We start from the raw sequence: 20,435 nt of genomic DNA, 5'->3' as shown, positions 1-20,435 counted from the left end.
TGATTCTGTTTTGGATTACAATTGTGCTGTTTTGTGATTAATAATGCCTGGTCTCTGTCTCTCTCTGCTTCTATTGCACCAAGATTTGTCATACTCACACTGATGCACCTGTAAAGAGTTAATGATTGAACTGAATTGGTGTTTGTTTTATCAGATTAATAAATTAGCATCAAAAAGGAAAGGTTACTGTGTGCTTAAATTACTGTGTGTGCCGTGCATATTAGTGTCAAATATTCAATTAAAACTCAGAACAATCCAGCTCTCCAATAGCAAACTAAATAATTTCAGTGTCCAGTGATACGGAGCCTCACACATAGCAGGAAGGACCCAGATTGCTTCCTCAGGCTAGGCTGAGGCAATTGATCTCATCCAGGGTTACATGATTCTGAAGCATTCTTAGATTCACGCTCTATTCAAAGGAAAGCTCACTGCACATTTCTCATTGCCAGAGCATTCACAAGCACTGCAAGTAGAAAGTTTTATTGTTGTCTTACGTCCAGGCGAGGAAGGGGTCTCAGGCTCCCCTTTCGCCCCTTCTTTGGTTTGACCACAACAGGGTTTATTCTTTTAACACAGTAATTTAATTTACCACCTCAGTGAGCACTTGCTCCTGTTCCTCAAAATATAATTGCAAATGAATCAATCAGACAAGTTTTCTTGAGCTTAAACAAGAAAAATGTAAGCTTATTAACCTAATTAACCTAATGTAAGCTTATTAACTCTAAACCGATTAAAATTTTCTAAATCACGCAACGCATCCATGCCCGCATTCACACAAGAGCCACACACACACACAAACAGATTACAGAGAGAAAAACAGAGTTGGGAGGTTGTAGTAAAATCTGTAGTAATTGGAATTCAAAACACTGAGTCTCAATGTCCTTAATTGAAATTAAAGTCCTGAAGTCGTCACTGGGCCACGTGCACAATTCAGGCTTGCTTCTCTGGTTCCGGAAGGGACAAGAGGGGCTTTATCCGTGTCCCCTGGTTGTTGACTGTAAGGCTCTGTAGTCTGAGAAACATAGAAACATAGAAAATAGGAACAGGAATAGGCCATTTGGCCCTTCGAGCCTGCTCCGCCATTCACTATGATCATGGCTGATCATCCAACTCAGTAGCCTGTTCCCGCTTTCGCCCCATACCCTTTGATTCCTTTAGACCCAACAGCAGTATTTAGCTATATCTAACTCCTTCTTGAAAACATACACTGTTTTAGCCTCAACTGCTTTCTGCGGTAGTGAATTCCACAGGCTCACCACTCTCTGGGTGAAGAGATTTCTCCTCGTCTCAGTCATGAAAAGTTTATCCCGTATCCTTAGACTATGACCCCTGGTTCTGAACTCCCCCACCATCGGGAACATCCTTCCTGCATCTACCCTGTCAAGTCCTGTTAGAAGTTTATAGGTTTCTATGAGATCCCCCCTCATTCTTCTGAACTCCAACGAATATAATCCTAACTGACACAATCTCTCCTCATATGTCAGTCCCGCCATCCCAGGAATCAGTCTGGTAAACCTTCTCTCCACTCCCTCTATAGCAAGAACATCCTTCCTCAGATAGGGAGACCAAAACTGCACACAATATTCCAGGTGTGGCCTCACCAAGGCCCTGTATAATTGCAAAACATCCCTGCTCCTATACCCGAATCCTCTTGCTATGAAGGCCAACATACGATTTGCCTTTTTAACCACCTGTTGCACCTGCATGCTTACCTTCAGCGACTGATGTACGGGAACACCCAGGTCTCGCTGCATATTCCCCTCTCTCAGTCTATAGCCAATCAGATAATAATCTGCCTTCCTGTTTTTGCTACCAAAGTGGATAACCTCACATTTATCCACATTATACTGCATCTGCCATGCATTAGCCCACTCACTCAACTTGTCCAAATCACCCTGAAGCCTCTCTGCACCCTCCTCACAACTCACCCTCCCACCCAGTTTTGTGTCATCTGCAAATCTGGAAATATTACATTTAGTTCCCTCATCTGAATCATTAATGTATATTGTGAATAGCTGGGGTCCCAGCACCGATCCCTGCGGTACCCCACTAGTCACTGCCTATCATTCGGAAAAAGACCCATTTATCCCTTTAACTTTAAACTTTAAAACGTTTATCAAAGCTGGGAGCTGCCGGGACCAGTTCGTTCATCAATATCAACATGGCCTTTAGCCTCTCGAAAGCAGTTTGCCCTTTTCTGACCACACCACCTTGGCCCTTTCCTGCAGTAAGTTGGTTGGTAAGGCCGCTATAGTGCTGGAATTTGCAAACAAACTTGCAGTAAAACTTGGACATCCCCAGGAAACGCATGATTTCCTATTTCAAGGTAGGGATGGGAAAACCCACCAGTGCTTGTATTTCTGCTGCCCAGGATAGCACACGTCCCTGATCAACAACATGCCCGAGGTAGGTCACTTGGCTGGCGAACCCGCTTTTTGCGAGGCTTACTACAAGGTGGGCTGCCTGTAATGGTTGGAAGAGGGCGTCTAATTGGGCTAATTGGTTCCCCCAGGTCTCACTGTATACCAGCAAATCATCTAGCTATACAATGCAGTTGGGTAGGCCAGCCACCACTTGGTTTATCAGACTTTGGAAGGTGGCAGGGGCATTCTTTTGACTAAAGGGCATCACTTGGCACTGGAATAGGCCATTTGGGGTGAAGAATGCTGATATCTACTTGGTTTGGGGTGTTAAGGAAACCTGCCAATGTCCCTTTAGTAAATCTATTTTTGTTGTGCAGGTGGCATTCCCCACCCTATCAATCCAGTCCTCCAGGCGGGAAATGGGGTAGAAATCAGCTCTGGTCACTGCATTGATCTTCCTGTAATCTATGCAGAGCTGGATAGAGCCATCGGGCTTGGGCACTAGCACCAACTGGAGAACTCCAGCTGCTCTGGCTGGGCTCAATCAGGTTGTTGTCTAGCGTGTACAGGATTTCCTCCCAAACCTGGGCCACTTTTTGGGGACCCATGCAATAAGGGTTCTGTTTAATGGGAGGGGTCTCTCCCACCTCCACATCATGTAGGGTTAAGATCGTACACCCTGGTGTGTCCTTGCAGACTTCTTTATAGGCGGTGAGCAGCATGGCCAGGGCTTTTCTTTGTTCCACCTCTAAATTGAAGACTGCGTTGTCCTGTGCCTGTCTGTCGCTTTCCCAGCTGTGATACTGCTTTGATATGTGAATGTTAATTTGGGGAGTTAATCTGGGAATTGGTCTGGGGAGTCAATCAAATAATTTACCTGAATAACTCTTTTTGCCACTCAGTATGGGCAACTGCATCGGGCTTTCAGGGGTTCACCCTGAATCGGGAGAAATACTAGAATCACAGAATCACACAATTGTTGCCATGCAGAAGGAGACCATTCAGCCCATCATGTCCGCACTGGCTCTCTGAAGGAGCAATTTCCTCAGCTGCATTCCCCTGCCTTCTCCCCATATTCCTGCACATTCTTCCTTTTCATATAACTGTCTAATTCCCTTTTCAATGCTTCAATTGAACCTGCCTCCACCACACACTCAGGCAGTGCATTCCAGACCTTAACCACTCGCTGTGTGAAAAGTTTTTTCCTCATGCCGCTTTTGCTTTTCTTACCAATTACTTTAAATCTGTGCCCTCTCGTTCTCAATCCTTTTACGAGTGGGAACAGTTTCTCTCCATCTACTCTGTCCAGACCCCTCATGATTTTGAATACCTCTATCAAATCATTTCTCAGCCTTCTCTTCTCCAAGAAAAACAGTCTTCGCCAATCCACCTTCATAACTGAATTTCCTCATCCCTGGAACCATTCTCATGAATCTTTTCTGTACTCTCTCCAATGTCATCACGTCTTCCCAAATGTGTGGCACCCAGAACTGGATGCAATACTCCAGCTGAGGCCAAACTAGTGTTTATACAAATTCAACAGAACAGGGAGTAGTGTACAGGTCACCTAACATTAACCACACTGTAGGACAGGATATAAAGGAAGAAATAATGGCGGCTTGTCAGAATGGTACGGCGATAATTACGGAGGATTTTAACCTACAAATAGACTGGAAAAATCAGATGAGCAGAGGTAGCCTAGACGAGGAGAACATAGAATGTTTTCGGGATAATTTCTTGAAACAGTATGTTCTGGAGCCAACCAGAAAGAAGGCTATACTACACCTGGTATTGTGCAACGAGATAGGATTAATTAATGACCTCATAGTTAAGGTGCCCCTAGGTAGCAGAGATCATAATATGACTAAATTTTTACATTCAGTTTGAGAGAGAGAAGAGTCGGTCCAAGACTCGTATTTTAAACTTAAATAAGGGCATGAAAGCAGAGCTACTAAAGTGAACTGGCAAATTAGATTAAGGGATAGGTCAACAGAGATGCAGTGGCAGACATTTAAGGGGATATTTCAGAATACACAGAATAGATACATTTCAATGCAAAAGAAAAAATCCAAAAGTGGGACCCGCCATCCGTGGTTAACTAAAACAGTTAAAGATAGTATCAAACTTAAAGAAAAAGCGAAAAGATGGGAGGCAGGTCAGAATTGGACAGAACATAAAAAACAGCAAAGAATTGATAAGGAAGGTAAAATTAGAGTACGAGAGAAGGCTAGCTAGAAATATAAAGACAGATAGTAAGAGTTTCTGTAGATATTTGAAAAAGAAAAGATTTAACAAAGTGAGTGTTGGTCCGATAGAAAGTGTGTCTTGGAATTAATAATGGATAATAAGGCAATGGCAGCCCAGGGAGGAATTCAGTAAAATTACAATCACCAGGGAAGTGGTACTGAACAAATTGATGGAGCTGTGGGCTGACAAGTCCCCGGGTCCTGATGGACTTCATCCTAGGGTGTTAAAAGAAGTGGCTAGTGAGATAGTTGAAGCGTTAGTTTTAATTTTCCAAAATTCCCTCGATTTGTGGAAGGTTCCATCAGATTGGAAAATAGTCAATGTAACTCCTTTATTCAAAAAGGGGAGACAGAAAGCAGGAAACTATAGGCCAGTTTAGCTTAACATCTGTCTTAGGGAAAATGTAAGAAGCTATTATTAAAGACGTTAAAGCAGGGCACTTAGAAAAATTCAAGGTAATCAGGCAGAGTCAACATGGTTTTGTCAAACAGAAATCATATTTAACCACCTTATTGGAGTTCTTTGAGGGAGTTACATGTGCTGTGGATGAAGGGGAACCAGTGGATGTATTGTACTTAGATTTCCAGAAGGCATTTGATAAGGTGCCACATCAAAGGTTATTGCAGAAAATAAAAGCTCATGGGGTAGGGGGTAATGTATTGGCATGGATAGAAGATTGGCTAGCTAACAGGAAACAGAGAGCAGGCATAAATGGGTCATTTTCTGGTTGGCAAGATGTAATGAGTGATGTGCTACAGGGATCCTTGCTGGGGCCTCAACTTTTTACAATTTATATAAATGACTTAGATGAAGGGACCAAAGGTATGGTTGCTAAATTTGTTGATGACACAAAGATAGGTCGGAAAGTAAGTTGTGAAGAGGACATAAGGAGGCTACAAAGGGATATAGATAGGTTAAGTGAATGGGCAACGATCTGGCAAATGGAATATAATGTGCGAAAATGTGAAATTATCCAGTTTGGCAGGAAGAATAAAAAAGAAGCATATTATCTAAATGGTGAGAGATTGCAGAGCTCTGAGATGCGGAGGGATCTGGGTGTCCTAGTGCATGAATCGTTAAAGGCTGGTATGGAGGTACAGCACGTAATTAGGAAAGCTAATAGAATGTTACTGTTCATCACGAGGGAAACTTAATACAAAAGTAGGGAGGTTATGCTTCAGCTATACAGCGCATTGGTGAGACCACATCTGGAGTACTGTGTACAGTACTGGTTTCCTTATTTAAGGAAGGATGAAAAGGCATTGGAGGCAGTACATAGAAGGTTACTAGACTAATACCTGGAATGGGCGGGCTGTTTTACGAGGAAAGTTTGGACAGGCTAGGCTTGTATCCGCTGGAATTTAGAAGAGTAAGAGGCGACTTGATTGAAACATGCACGATCCTGAGGGGTCTTGACAGGGTGGATGTGGAACGGATGTTTCCCCTTGTGGGAGAATCTTGAACTAGGGGTCACTATTTACAAATAAGAGGTCACCCATTTAAGACAGAGATAAGGAGAAATTTTTTCTCTCAGAGGGTCGTGAGTCTTTGGAATTCTCTTCCTCAAAAGGTGGTGGAAGCAGTCTTTGAATAGTTTTAAGGCAGAGGTAGATAGCTTCTTGATAAGCAAGGGAGTGAAGGTTTATCGGGGGTAGGTGGAAATGTGGAGGAATCAGTTCAGCCATGAACTTATTGAATGGCGGAGCAAGTTCGAGGTGCTGAGTGGCCTACTCCTGCGCCTAATTCGTACGTTCATATGTCCTTGCTCTTGTACTCCATGCCCCTATTAATAAAGCCAGGACACTGTATGCTTTGTTAACGGCGCTCTCAACCTGGCCTGCCACCTTCAATGACTTATGCATATATACACCCCAGTCTCTCTGCTCCTGCACTCCCTTTAGAATTGTACCCGTTATTTTATATTGTCTCTCCATGTTCTTCCTACCAAAATGAATCACTTCAAATTTCTCTGCATTGAACTTCATCTGCCACCTGTCTATATCCTCTTGGAGTTCTACACTGTCTTCCTCACAGTTCACAATGCTTCCTTTCTATTGATTCAATGGCAGGATAACCGTGGCCTAGGTGAAGTATGGTGCATACTGGGAGCAATTGGTTTTTCAACCTCTTCGACCTGGGTGTTGCCTGAACTCTGGAGTGTTACTGCTATGCCATCACTGAAATCGCTCCTTGTTAGCACTGTGTATCTTCTAAGCTTTTTTTTTCTCATTCATTCGCAGGATGTGGACAGTGCTGGGAAGGCAAGCTTTTATTGCCCATCCCCAATTGCCCCTTGAGGTGGTGGCGGTGGACCATGTATTTCAATCCAGCTGAGTGGCATTGTTAGCACATTTCAGAGGGCAGTTAAGAGTCAATCACATTACTGAAAGTCTGGAGTCACATGTAGGCCAGAGCAGGTAAGGACAGCAGATTTCCTTCCCGAAAGAATATTAGTGAACCAGATCATTTTTTCTTGATGGTCACCATTGCTGATACTAGCTTTATTCCAGTTTTAATTAATTAACTGAATTTAAATTCCCCAGCTGCCATGGTGAGATTTGAACTCATGTCTCCTGATCATTAGTCAGGACTCTGGAGACAAGTGCAGTAAAGTAACCACGAGGTTACTGTACCCATATTACTGTATCCTGCCTTACAACAACTGGATCAGATTATAAGTACCAGGCAAATTGTTAGTTGAATATTTTCCCCATCAGAAACTCCGTTCCGTAGCCACTGATTCCATCTCTCTCCCTGACCACTGAAGTTGAAATAAACCATTCACAACCTTGGGGTGTCCTATTTGACCCAGAACTGAGTGTTTGACCCCATATCTTCTTCAGCACAAGACCACACACTACCAGCTCCGGAACATCACAAATCTCCCACCCTTACCTCAGCTCAACTGCTCCAGAACCTCTGATCATGCCTTTGCAACCTTTCGACTTAACTATTCCAATTCTCTCCTGGCCAGCCTCCCACCTCCCTCTCCCTGGACAATTGAACTCATCCAAAACTCTGCCGCCCTGTATCCTAACTCGCACTAAGGCCCCTTCACCACCGCCCCTGTGCTCGCTGACCTACACTAACTGTCAATCCGGCCATGACTGACATGTAAAATCTTCGTCCTTGTTTTCAATTCCATCATGGCCTCGCCTCTCCTGACTAACTCTGTAACCTCCTCCAGCCCAACAAACCTCCCAAAACTCTGGAACCTCCTCCAGCCCCTACAAACCTCCCAAAACTCTGGAACCTCCTCCAGCCCCTACAAACCTCCCAAAACTCTGGAATCTCCTCCAGCCCCTACAAACCTCCCAAAACTCTGGAACCTCCTCCAGCCCCTACAAACCTCCCAAAACTCTGGAATCTCCTCCAGCCCTACAAACCTCCCAAAACTCTGGAACCTCCTCCAGCCCCTACAAACCTCCCAAAACTCTGTAACCTCCTCCAGCCCTACAAACCTCCCAAAACTCTGTAACCTCCTCCAGCCCTACAAACCTCCCAAAACTCTGGAACCTCCTCCAGCCCCTACAAACCTCCCAAAACTCTGGAACATCCTCCGGCCCCTACAAACCTCCCAAAACTCTGGAACCTCCTCCAGCCCCCACAAACCTCCCTCCAGCCCCTACAAACCTCCCAAAACTCTGGAATCTCCTCCAGCCCCTACAAACCTCCCAAAACTCTGTAACCTCCTCCAGCCCCTACAAACCTCCCAAAACTCTGGAACCTCCCTCCAGCCCCTACAAACCTCCCAAAACTCTGGAATCTCCTCCAGCCCCTACAAACCTCCCAAAACTCTGTAACCTCCTCCAGCCCCTACAAACCTCCCAAAACTCTGTAACCTCCTCCAGCCCCTACAAACCTCCCAAAACTCTGTAATCTCCTCCAGCCCCTACAAACCTCCCAAAACTCTGTAACCTCCTCCAGCCCCTACAAACCTCCCAAAACTCTGTGCCTCTACATACCTGGGATTTTTGGACATCCCCCGATTTTAATCACCCCCACAACTGGCCTTCAGCTGCTGAGGCAATAAATCTCTGGAATTGCCTCCCTTGGCATCTCCGCCTCTCTACTCCTCTCCTCCTTTAAGAGGCTCTTTATTACCTGGCACAATATCTCCAAGGTAGTTTTGTATCAAATGTTGTGCAATGACCCTCCTGTAAACTCTCTACAATTATAGAATGGCGACAGCACAGAAGGAGACCAATCCACCCATCGTGTCTATGCCTGCTCTCTGCAAGAAAAATTCACTTAGTGGCGCCCCCTCGCTTTTTCCCCATCACCCTGCAAATATCTTCGCTTCAGTAAATTATCCAGTTCTCTTTCGAAAGCCTCAATTGAATCTGCCACCACCACATTCTCAGCCAGTGCATTCCAGATCCTAACCACTCACTGCGTAAAATGATTTTCCTCATGTCGCTGTTGCTTCTTTTGCCAATCACCTTAAATTGGTGTCCTCTGGTTCTGGACCCTTCACCAATGGGAACAGTCTCTCCCTATCTACTCTGTCCAGACCTCTCATGATTTTGAACACCTCTATCAAATCTCCTCTCAATCTTCTCTTCGACAAGGAGAACAGACTCAGCTTCTCCAGTCTATCCATTTAACTGAAGTTCCTCATCCCTGGAAAAATCCTCGTGAATATTTTCTACACCCTCTGTAATTCCTTAACATCCTTCCGAAAGCGTGGTGCCCAGACTGGACACAATACTCTAGCTGGGGACAAACCAGTGTTTTATACAGATGTATCATAACTTCCTTGGTCCTCTGCCCCTATTTATAAAGCGTAGGATCCCCTGTGCCTTATTAATCACTTGCCCTGCAACCTTCAATCATTTGTGCACATATACCTATCTTCCTACCAAAATGAATCACTTCACACTTTTCTGCATTAATTTTCATCTGCCACTTGTCCGCCCATTCCACCAACCTGTCTATGTCCTCCTCACAGTTCACAATAATTCTGTTTTTTGTCATCTGCAAATTTTGAAATTGTGCCCTGTCCACCCAGCTTTAGGTCAGGGATTCGAACATTGACCCCTTGGGTACCCCACTGTATACCTTCCTGCAGTCTGAAAAACAACCATTCACAACTACTCTCTTTGTTCTGTACTCAGCCAATTTCGTATCCATGCTGCCACTGTCCCTTTATTCCATGGGCTCCAAGTTTTCTGACAAGCCTGTTATGTGGCACCTTCTCAAATGCCTTTCCAAAGTCCATATATACCAAATCGACTGCATTACCCTCATCCTCTCTGTTATCTCATCAAAAATCTCAAGCCAATTCGTTAAACATGATTTGCTCTTCACAAATCTGTGCTAGCTTTCCTTAACTAAGCCACATTTGTCCAGGTCACTCTTAATTTTCTCCTGAATTATTGTTTCTAAAAGCTTTCCCACCACCAAGGTTAAACTGATTGGCCTGTAAATGCTGGGCTTGTCTTTACACCCTTTTTTGAACAAGGGTGTAACATTTGCAATTCACCAGTCCTCTGAAAACACACCTGTATCTAAGCAGGATTGGAAGATTATGGCTTAGTGCCTCCGCAATTTCCACCCTTACTTCTTTGGACGCATCTCATCCGGTCCTGGTGACTTAGCAACTTTAAGAACAGCCAGCCTGTCTAAAATCTCCTCTTCATCAAATGTTAGCCCATCCAGTGTCGCAACTACCTCTTCTTTCACCATGTCTTGGGCAGCATCTTCCTCCTTGGCACAGATGGATAGATGCAAAGTACTCATGTAGTATCTCAGCCGTGCCTTCTGCCTCCATGTGTCAGTCCCCTTTCAGGTCCCCAATTGGCACCATCCCTCCTTTTACCACCCATTTACTATTTATGTGCCGATAGAAGACTTTTCCATTCTCTTTTATGTTAGCTGCATGTCTCTTCTCATACTCTCTCTTCTGTCCTTGGTACCAATATGGATCGCGACTGCTGACTGCTCACCCTACCCCCTCAGAGTGCTCTAGGGGCAGTTTATGGCTTTACAGGGGTTATGCAAATCTAAGTTGTTGTTATTTGCAACTCAATGATGTCAGCAATGGCACCCAGAAAATATTCTTGACCTCTCTCATTCTTTCACACAGTAAATTCCCACATGTGGGCGAAGGGTTACTACAGTTAAGTTATATATCAATTCTAAATTGCTACTTTCTGCTACTTTACACACAGGTGGTTTATACTCAACGCACGTACAGTTCCCTTGTTCTGACTCCTCACATGATTGTCAGACAATGTATGTCAACTCATTCTCTGATTTAAATCTATCCTGAACTGCAGAAGTTGGCGTTCAAGTTCGCTGCTCTAATTCTGCTCCCTTACACTTGTGGCTTCTAATATGTAGTCCAATCACAACATTACACATCGGAGTGAGAGCCATTTAGGAAAGGAGTCACAGAACTACTACTTCATAAAAAATGGAATGGAAATGTGGAACTCACTTGCACAAAGTGCAGTACATGCCAGCTCAATTAATAATTTTATTCCAGAGATGAATAGATTTTTACAAGCAGAGGGTATCAGGGGGATGGAGTTAGTAGACGGTGGAGTAATGATAATATCAATGGACTAATAGTCAATAAACCCAGGCTAATATCCTGGGGACATGGGTCAAATCCCACACTCGCAATTGGTGGAATTTAAATTCAATTAAATAATAAATTCCATGAATTAATTAAAAATAAAAACAGGAAATGCTGGAAATACTCAGCAAGTCTGGCAGCACCTGTGGAGAGAGAAGCAGAGTTAACATTTCAGGTCAGATACCCTTCTTCAGACCCTTGCTTTAATTAATTAAAAAGTCTGAAATTGAAAGCTAGTCTCAGTAATGGTGCAATGAAACTATCATTGATTATCGTAAAAAAACCACCTGGCTCAATAATGCCTTTAAGGAAGGAAATCTGCTGTCCTTACCTGGTCTGGCCGACATGCGACTCCAGACCCACAGCAATGTGGCTGACTCTTAATTGCCCTCGAAATGGCCCAGCAAGACACTCAGTTGCCAAGAGCACCTCAATGCAGTTGCCAAGGGATGAGCAACAAATGCTGGCATTGACAGCGATGCCACATTCCATGAACAAATAAAAAAAATACAGATCAAAAATCATCTCACTGAATGACAGCACAGACTGGAGGGGCTGATTGGCCTCCTCCTCCTGCTATGTACAAATCACAGGTCAAGGAATTCCTCAGATCTGCTCGTGCTTTGCTGGCACCACATTTCCTGGAAATGAGGAAATGGGTATTGGAAAAAGGGATGTGCAGACAGGAAATGGGGATGTGGGGAGAGTGAGGGTGTGTAGAAGATGGGGATGTGGGGAGGGTGAGGGTGTGGAGGAGATGGGGATATAGGGAGTGAGGGAAAGTTTCGCACACTGTATGTCTGTCATTTGCTCTTTCTTCCAGAATGTAGCACCCTACACTTCCCCATGTTACTTTTCAGCGTCCAATCCTGGGCAGGCACATATTTTCTAAATGAAAACTGCCTCCCTCTTTACATGCTATTATGTAGGAATCACTCTGTTTTATATTGTAATTTACAATAACTTGAATACAGAAAGGCAGGAACTCAGTGCTCCAGTACTGACCCTGAAACTCCCCAGTCAACAGTCCCTCCCCTCATAATCACTCACCTATCAAGTAACTGAGGCTCTCTCATCCTTTGTCCAATTTCCCATCACTATCTATCCTTTGTGCCCAACTCCCACTGCTTTCTTCAAATCTAACAGCCTTTCATATGGAACTGGCGCAAAAGCTTTCTGGAAGTCAATCTACATTCTGTCACAACATTTCACAGGAACCTCTGGGGATGTCACCTCCTTAATAAAGCAGTAGTTTCCATTTCTACACCCTTGCTGGCTCTGTCTTCATACTCTCATTGCCCTCTCCCTCATTCTCCTATTGTCCCCTCCTCCTCAACTCTCCCACTCTGTATCCACTTCCAATCCCTCATTCTCCCCTCAACTCTCCAAATCCTCTCTCCCTCCATTACTCATTCACTGGGGTGGGAAGTACTCAGACCTGGAAGCAGCAATGAAAACAAATGGGTAGAGAGAAGCAGTAATCCCCCAGCGGGGCAGAGACACAGAGCATCAAGAAGGGGATGTAAAAACACCGACCTCTTCAATGGGAGGGCGAGGTTCCATCCCTGGTAATTGCTGAGTTAACTGACCTCACCTAAAGTGGGATCGTGTGTCAAGTCAATCACAAAACCTTATTCCTGCCATTCCCTTACTGCAACTGTACTGGGTCCAGTACTTGGGCGCCTTTGTAAGACTTTTTAAAACAATGCCCATACATAACACAGCATTAATAAAATTAATAAATATGCCTCAGGTAGCTACATACCCTGAATATATAATTGGGCCAAAACGCCAATCTCACCATGTGTATGTGAAAAAATCCTCTCCTGAGCTGTACAGTTCCGCCAGTGATCTTTGACTCTTATCCATGTCCAGGGAAAAACTTGACTTAAATGCCCTTCCTTTCCACACATTATCTCATTTCAGTGCGGATCTTTGTTGGTCGCATGTTGGAACCGTGGCTGAAAGTTGTTAAATTGGACGTCACATAGTCTGTGCTCCCATTTGCTTTGGCCACCTGAGCAATTTAGTGTTGCCGAGTTGCGAGTGGGACTGAGCACATTGGGGAACTGTTCTTGAGCATGCCTCCGTCATGTATTCTACATACTGGGTGCCTCACATGCAAAGCGCACACACACACACGAACACAAGATCATGCAGCATAATGTGTCTGGTGAGAGCCCTTTCGCACTGTTAGAACAAAAGCAGTAGGAGCAGGAATGGGCCAATTGGCTCCTTGATCCTGCTGCACCATTCAATAATATCATGGTTGTTCATCTGCCTTAACTCCACTTTCCCACCCTACCCACAAATCCCTTCATTCTCAGTCGCCAAAGGTCAATGGCTCTCAGTCCTGTATTTATTCCACGACTCAGCATCTACAGCCCCTCTGGGAGTAATACCTCAAAAGAATCGGGAATCAGGAAGCATTTAAATCAAATTCATCCTTGCATGGTCCCGATGTCATGCAGCAAAACACATCCCTCATCATTAAACTCAGGCAGAGACCTGGCCATTGGTAACTGAAAGCCTTGTGCCAAATATTCTTGTTCTGTCACACTGTTTCTTTCCCACATGTGGGTGAGGGGCTCCTACAGCCAAGTCATCCATCAATTCTGAATTGTTGCTGGTGGCTCGTACTTAACGCACGCACAGTTCCCTTGTTCTAACTCCTCACCTGCTTTTCAGTCAAGGTACAAGCCAACAGGATGTTCGCATATAAATCCACCCTGAACCCTGCATTGGTCACGCTTAAAGGCTTCGAGAGGGCTTTCGCTTGGAGACGGTGATTAATCCGCTCTATCACTTGTGTCTGCCATGGAGCACATTCTGTGACTTACTCGTATAAGGATACAAGAACATGAGAAATAGGAGCAGGACGAGGCCATTCGGCCCCTCGAGCCTGCTCTACCATTCAATAAGATCAAGGCTGTTCTGGTTTTGGCCTCAACTACACTTTGCTGCCTGTTCCCCAGAACCTTTGACTCCCCGAGAGTTCAAAAATCTATCTACCTCATTGAATATATTCAATGACAGCCTCCACAGCAATATGGGATAGAGAATTCCAAAGACTCGTGACCCTCTGAGAGAAAAACTTCCTTTTCATCTCCGTCTTAAATGGGCGACCCCTTATTCTGAAACTTTGACCCCTAGTTCTAGGTTCCCCCAAGAGGGAAAACATCCTCTTAGCATCTACCCTTTCAAGCCCCCTCAGAATCGAGCATGTTTCAATAAGATCATCTCTCATTCTTCAAAAATTCAATGAGCATAGGCCCAACCTGCTCTACCTGGAGAAGCAGAGAGAACAACAGCATGGATGAAGAGGCTCCGGACTTGATCTGACACTCACAGCCACCAGCTCAGATACGACCACAGTGTGTATCCTGGTATCCTGTGAAGATGCAGCAACAATCCCTGCCAAATCTAGTTCACTGCAACACGTCCAGAAACACTCCAGAGCATTTTCAGACACTGCTGCAATAGCAGACGGTCTTTACATTCACCTTGCGCGCAAGATGTGCCCCCGACCCTTTCAATAACACTAGAGTTGGGCCCGTCTTGCAGCTGAACACTCGATATGTGCACAAATTGGTTGAATGGGATTGTGGTCCAAATGGGACGAGCATTTCATCAGTCAGAAGGGCAAGGTGGCATTAGAATAGGCACTGCTTCATTGTCAATAGCTGCTCCCACAAGAATAGAAACATAGAAGTAGGCCATTTGGCCCTTCGAGCCTGCTCTGCCATTCATTATGATCATGGATGATCATCCAACTCAGTAACCTGTTCCCACTTTCGCCCCATACCCTTTGATCCCTTTAAACCCAACAGACCCAAGAATCTGACATTGCTGCTATCACCGTCAGAGATACAGCAGTGAGGGGAAGGTCTTCCAATCTCATGGCATTGGCATTCGATATGTAAACGATGCGGCTGATCTGTAGAGCAGATCTAGGGTAAGCAGGATGAAAACCAACAAAGCCTTAGGACAAACAAAAGGAGAGGCGGGAGGAGACTGTTCCCAAATATTTGCTGGGCGACGGGCTGAGGATTGGGGTGGGGGTGAAAGTCAGGGATGTGCAATGGGGGAATTGGGGCAAATGAGAAATTACTTTCAAAGAGCCAGCACAGGAATGATGGTCTGAATGGCCTCCTCTGGTGCACTGTCATTCTATCATTCCATGGTCAAGAACGGCCAAATAGCCACCTTCATCCTAATTATCCCAGCATCATTATACTCGTCGGTGATGCCAGTGAAAACATCTTGGCGTATTAGGGTTGGACAACAGTGTGAGCGCTGCCTCCTCATTTACCTCAATCCAGTGGGCTGTCACTGAGCACAACAGAATATAAATTGCAGCAAGTTGTGCACAGCTCATTGGACTCACCTCAGGACGAGACTGGTTTGGAGAAAGTGCTGCAGTGAGTATCAAGGTGGCTGCTATGTGTGTCACTTTTATGTGCATGAATCTGGGTCGGCATTTCTGAGTTTAAATATCAGCAAACAAATTGAAATTACTCACCGATTATTATTATTTACAGGCCGGACACAGGATGAAAGACTTCATTCCCTTTGTGCTTGTGGCGTGCATTTACCTGCCAGTATCGGCCAGTGAAGGTATGTTCGTTCTTAACTAGCACAGTCTGGTGTACAAACATTATTCAAACTATATTTTATGTTGCTGTCACTGAGCTCCACACAGAGCAGGAAAAGCTCAGATTCCACTCCCGGCTTGAGCTAAGCGCCCAATGTCACCTGCTGCGTTACGAAAGTGTACTCTCCACAACAACAACTTGCATTTATGTAGTGCCTTTAACACAGCAAAATATCCCAAGGCATTTCACAGGACCGATTATCAAACAACATTTGACACGAATCAACAAAAGGAAACATTAGGCACAGCTTGGTCAAGGAGGCATGTTTAACAGCATCATAAAGGAAAATAAGAGGGCTAGGGCAGCATAGTAGCGCAGTGGTTAGCACTGCAACCTCACAGCTCCAGTGACCCGGGTTCGATGCTGGGTACCTCTAGTGCAGAGTTTGCAAGTTCTCCCTGTGACCGCGTGGGTTTTTGCCGCTCCGGTTTCCTCCCACAGTCAAAGACTTGCAGGTTGATAGGTAAATTGGCCATTATAAAAATTTGACCCTAGTGTAGGTAGTTGGTAGGAAATATGGGATTACTGTAGGGTCAGTATAAAAGGGTGGTTGTTGGTCGGCACAGACTTGGTGGGCCGAAGGGCCTGCTTCAGTGCTGTATCTCTAAATAAGATAAATAAAAAGAGGCAGAGAGGCTTAGGGAGGGAATTACAGAGTTTAGGGCCCAGGCAGCTAAAGGCACAGCTGCTGATGGTGGAGAAACTAACATCGGGGAAGCTGACCAGGCCACAATTAGAGGAACGCAGAGATCTTGGAAGATTATAGAGCTGGAGGAGAAAACAGAGATAGGGAGAGGGATGAGGCCATGGAGGGATTTGAAAACAAAGATGAGAACTTTTAAAATGAGGTGTTGCTAAACCGGGAGCCAACGTCGTTCAGTGAACACAGGGGTGATGTTTGAAGGGACTCGGTTCGAGTTAAGACTCAGGCATCAGAGTTTTGGATGGCCTCAGTTTATGGAGGGTAGAATGTGGGAGGCCGGTCAGGACTGCAGTGAAATAGTCAAGTCTGGATGGAAAAGGCAAACACGAAAGTTTCAGCAGCAGATGAGCTGAGGCAGGGGCAGAGTTGGATGATAATACAGAGCTGGAAATAGGTGGTCTCAGTGATGGAGCGGATGTGTGGGCGGAAGCTTATCTGAGTCAAAAATGACAAATACAATCTAACTATCCTCAAGGGTGTGATGAGGAATTAATCCATGAGGTTACACCTGCCCATTGATTGTCAAAGATGTGTCTGGAAAAACGTGGCTCTGAAACATCCTAAGGTCATTTATTTAAATAATTATCCACAACACCAGGTCAAACCCGAGTGTTGTGGGGAAATGCATTAATGGTGGGAGAGGAATATTATTGAGAGAAGATGTGCCCAGGTAAAGGACAACAATAGAATTGTGTAAACTCTGTAGGGAGGGAGTGCAGTGTCCGTGTGGACTGTGGACGGAGGGAGTGCAGTGTCCGTGTGGACTGTGGACGGAGGGAGTGCAGTGTCCGTGTGGACTGTGGACGGAGGGAGTGCAGTGTCCGTGTGGACTGTGGACGGAGGGAGTGCAGTGTCCGTGTGGACTGTGGACGGAGGGAGTGCAGTGTCCGTGTGGACTGTGGACGGAGGGAGTGCAGTGTCCGTGTGGACTGTGGACGGAGGGAGTGCAGTGTCCGTGTGGACTGTGGACGGAGGGAGTGCAGTGTCCGTGTGGACTGTGGACGGAGGGAGTGCAGTGTCCGTGTGGACTGTGGACGGAGGGAGTGCAGTGTCCGTGTGGACTGTGGACGGAGGGAGTGCAGTGTCCGTGTGGACTGTGGACGGAGGGAGTGCAGTGTCCGTGTGGACTGTGGACGGAGGGAGTGCAGTGTCCGTGTGGACTGTGGACGGAGGGAGTGCAGTGTCCGTGTGGACTGTGGACGGAGGGAGTGCAGTGTCCGTGTGGACTGTGGACGGAGGGAGTGCAGTGTCCGTGTGGACTGTGGACGGAGGGAGTGCAGTGTCCGTGTGGACTGTGGACGGAGGGAGTGCAGTGTCCGTGTGGACTGTGGACGGAGGGAGTGCAGTGTCCGTGTGGACTGTGGACGGAGGGAGTGCAGTGTCCGTGTGGACTGTGGACGGAGGGAGTGCAGTGTCCGTGTGGACTGTGGACGGAGGGAGTGCAGTGACCGTGTGGACTGTGGACGGAGGGAGTGCAGTGTCCGAGTGGACTGTGGACGGAGGGAGTGCAGTGTCCGAGTGGACTGTGGACGGAGGGAGTGCAGTGTCCGAGTGGACTGTGGACGGAGGGAGTGCAGTGTTTGTGTGGACTGTGGGCGGAGGGAGTGCAGTGTCCGTGTGGACTGTGGGCGGAGGGGGTGCAGTGTCCGAGTGGACTGTGGGCGGAGGGAGTGCAGTGTTTGTGTGGACTGTGGACGGAGGGAGTGCAGTGTTTGTGTGGACTGTGGACGGAGGGGGTGCAGTGTCTGTGTGGACTGTGGGCGGAGGGAGTGCAGTGTTTGTGTGGACTGTGGGCGGAGGGAGTGCAATGTTTGTGTGGACTGTGGGCGGAGGGAGTGCAGTGTCCGTGTGGACTGTGGATGGAGGGGGTGCAGTGTCTGTGAGGACTGTGGACGGAGGGAGTGCAGTGTTTGTGTGGACTGTGGGCGGAGGGGTTGCAGTGTCTGTCTGGACTGTGGGCGGAGGGGTTGCAATGTCTGTCTGGACTGTGGGCGGAGGGGTTGCAGTGTCTGTCTGGACTGTGGGCGGAGGGGTTGCAGTGCCTGTCTGGACTGGGGAGGTGAAGCCTGTCTGTGGGTCATTGATCTTTGAGATAACTCTCTGGTCGGTGCCAGCCTGATTTAAAAAGCCAATTGTCATTTTGTGAAAAATTGATGACAATAACAAGAATTCACCTGTTTTGATGGAAAAGTCCTACAGCTCTCCATTCTGTGTCAAAATGCCACTAACCAACATGTAAACTCTGATCATTTACAGGACTTTCCGGGAATTCACTGATATTTCCAATACAAACCAACAACAGCTCTGTCAAACTATTGCCAACTGAAGTCCCAGACTTGCGTGCTTTTACTCTCTGTCTGAGAGTGGCATCGGAAGAATGGCGAAGCTACTCTTTGTTTTCCTATGCAACATCATATCACAATAATGAATTGTTGCTCTGGTACCATCCTTTGGGGACATTCTCCCTTTTCCTTCGCCAGTTTATTATTTCTTTCACCCTTCCAGAAATGAACGCGCTGCTGAGACACACTTGTGTGACCTGGGAGTCTAGAACAGGGATCACAACATTGTGGGTCAATGGACAACGGAGCATTCAGAAAGTTGTTAATCAGGGTGGGATCGTGCGTGGTGGTGGTACGTATATCCTGGGTCAGGAACAGGACTCGGTTGGGGGAGGCTTTGACATCAAACAGTGTTTTGTTGGGGAGGTAACAGGTGTTGATCTGTGGGACCACGTTCTATCCAGTAATGACATCAAGGCGATCAGTCAGGGGTGTCACTGTCCTGGGGGGAACATCATTGACTGGTCAACAGTAAAATATGTAAGTGCTGGAATTGTGACCATAAAAGATCATGGTGACTGCACAGTTTAAAATTCTTTCGCTGCAATAGTTTTGAAATGACAGGCTGACGAATTAAAAGGCGCACAGTTCAGGGAAAATGCTTCCAGTAATCTATATTAATAGAATATTGATTTCATTGCGAACTTTCCGATCTAAATCAGACCAGGCAGCAAAAGTTTTCAAGTTTAATTTAGAGTAGAGCGGAAATCCTCACAGGGCTGATGATATTTGGATCAGGGATTATTCACGGAGACCTTTTATTTCTCACCTCCCTCGGCATCTGGGCATTGGATCCAAAGTCAATGTACAAGAACCACTGTCATTCCTCGTTAATATGTCGAGAGAGAGACAGGGAATTTGATCAATGTATACAGGACAAGACCATCTGCTTTATCTGCAGCAACATTCCCAATTATCCTGCCGGTGCCCTTTTTAAAATCACAATTGAAATGGTTCTGTATCCTCCTGCAAGGCTATCAGTGCAGAAAGATGATCCAGGAAGTTTGCTGCCTTCTGACTCTGCTGAGCACACACAGAGACAATAAAAGCATCAAATGTAAATGATAGTGGTGTTGATCAGCAGAGTCAAGCTGTGAGAAAATCCTTTTAATCGAAGATGATTCTGTTTTGGATTACAATTGTGCTGTTTTGTGATTAATAATGCCTGGTCTCTGTCTCTCTCTGCTTCTATTGCACCAAGATTTGTCATACTCACACTGATGCACCTGTAAAGAGTTAATGATTGAACTGAATTGGTGTTTGTTTTATCAGATTAATAAATTAGCATCAAAAAGGAAAGGTTACTGTGTGCTTAAATTACTGTGTGTGCGTGCATATTAGTGTCAAATATTCAATTAAAACTCAGAACAATCCAGCTCTCCAATAGCAAACTAAATAATTTCAGTGTCCAGTGATACGGAGCCTCACACATAGCAGGAAGGACCCAGATTGCTTCCTCAGGCTAGGCTGAGGCAATTGATCTCATCCAGGGTTACATGATTCTGAAGCATTCTTAGATTCACGCTCTATTCAAAGGAAAGT

The 20,435-nt window shown here is 45.7% G+C and overlaps 2 protein-coding genes across 4 annotated transcripts in view; one reads left to right on the top strand and one right to left on the bottom strand.

Moving 5' to 3' along the window:
* LOC137378740 (meckelin-like) overlaps positions 1-20,435 on the bottom strand; it is a 196,324-nt gene that overhangs the window by 159,020 nt on the left and 16,869 nt on the right. The gene's annotated exons all lie outside the window — the stretch shown is intronic.
* Positions 15,747-19,424, top strand: LOC137379129 (C-reactive protein-like). The gene is made up of 2 exons (XM_068049847.1): positions 15,747-15,810; positions 18,808-19,424. The coding sequence occupies exons 1-2, from the start codon at positions 15,747-15,749 to the stop codon at positions 19,422-19,424; spliced, it is 681 nt and encodes a 226-aa protein (XP_067905948.1).

This window comes from Heterodontus francisci, chromosome 17 (assembly GCF_036365525.1).
Source record: "Heterodontus francisci isolate sHetFra1 chromosome 17, sHetFra1.hap1, whole genome shotgun sequence".
Lineage (NCBI taxonomy): Eukaryota > Metazoa > Chordata > Chondrichthyes > Heterodontiformes > Heterodontidae > Heterodontus > Heterodontus francisci.
The sequence above is the reverse complement of the archived record's forward strand: the minus strand, read 5'-3'. Positions and strand labels throughout refer to the sequence as shown.

Bases quoted from the DNA above. Each gene is read 5' to 3' on its own strand.
- LOC137379129 (XM_068049847.1), top strand. From the start codon at position 15,747: ATGAAAGACTTCATTCCCTTTGTGCTTGTGGCGTGCATTTACCTGCCA. The intron at 15,811-18,807 runs GTATGTTCGTTC...GATCATTTACAG, and splicing joins GCCAGTATCGGCCAGTGAAG to GACTTTCCGGGAATTCACTG.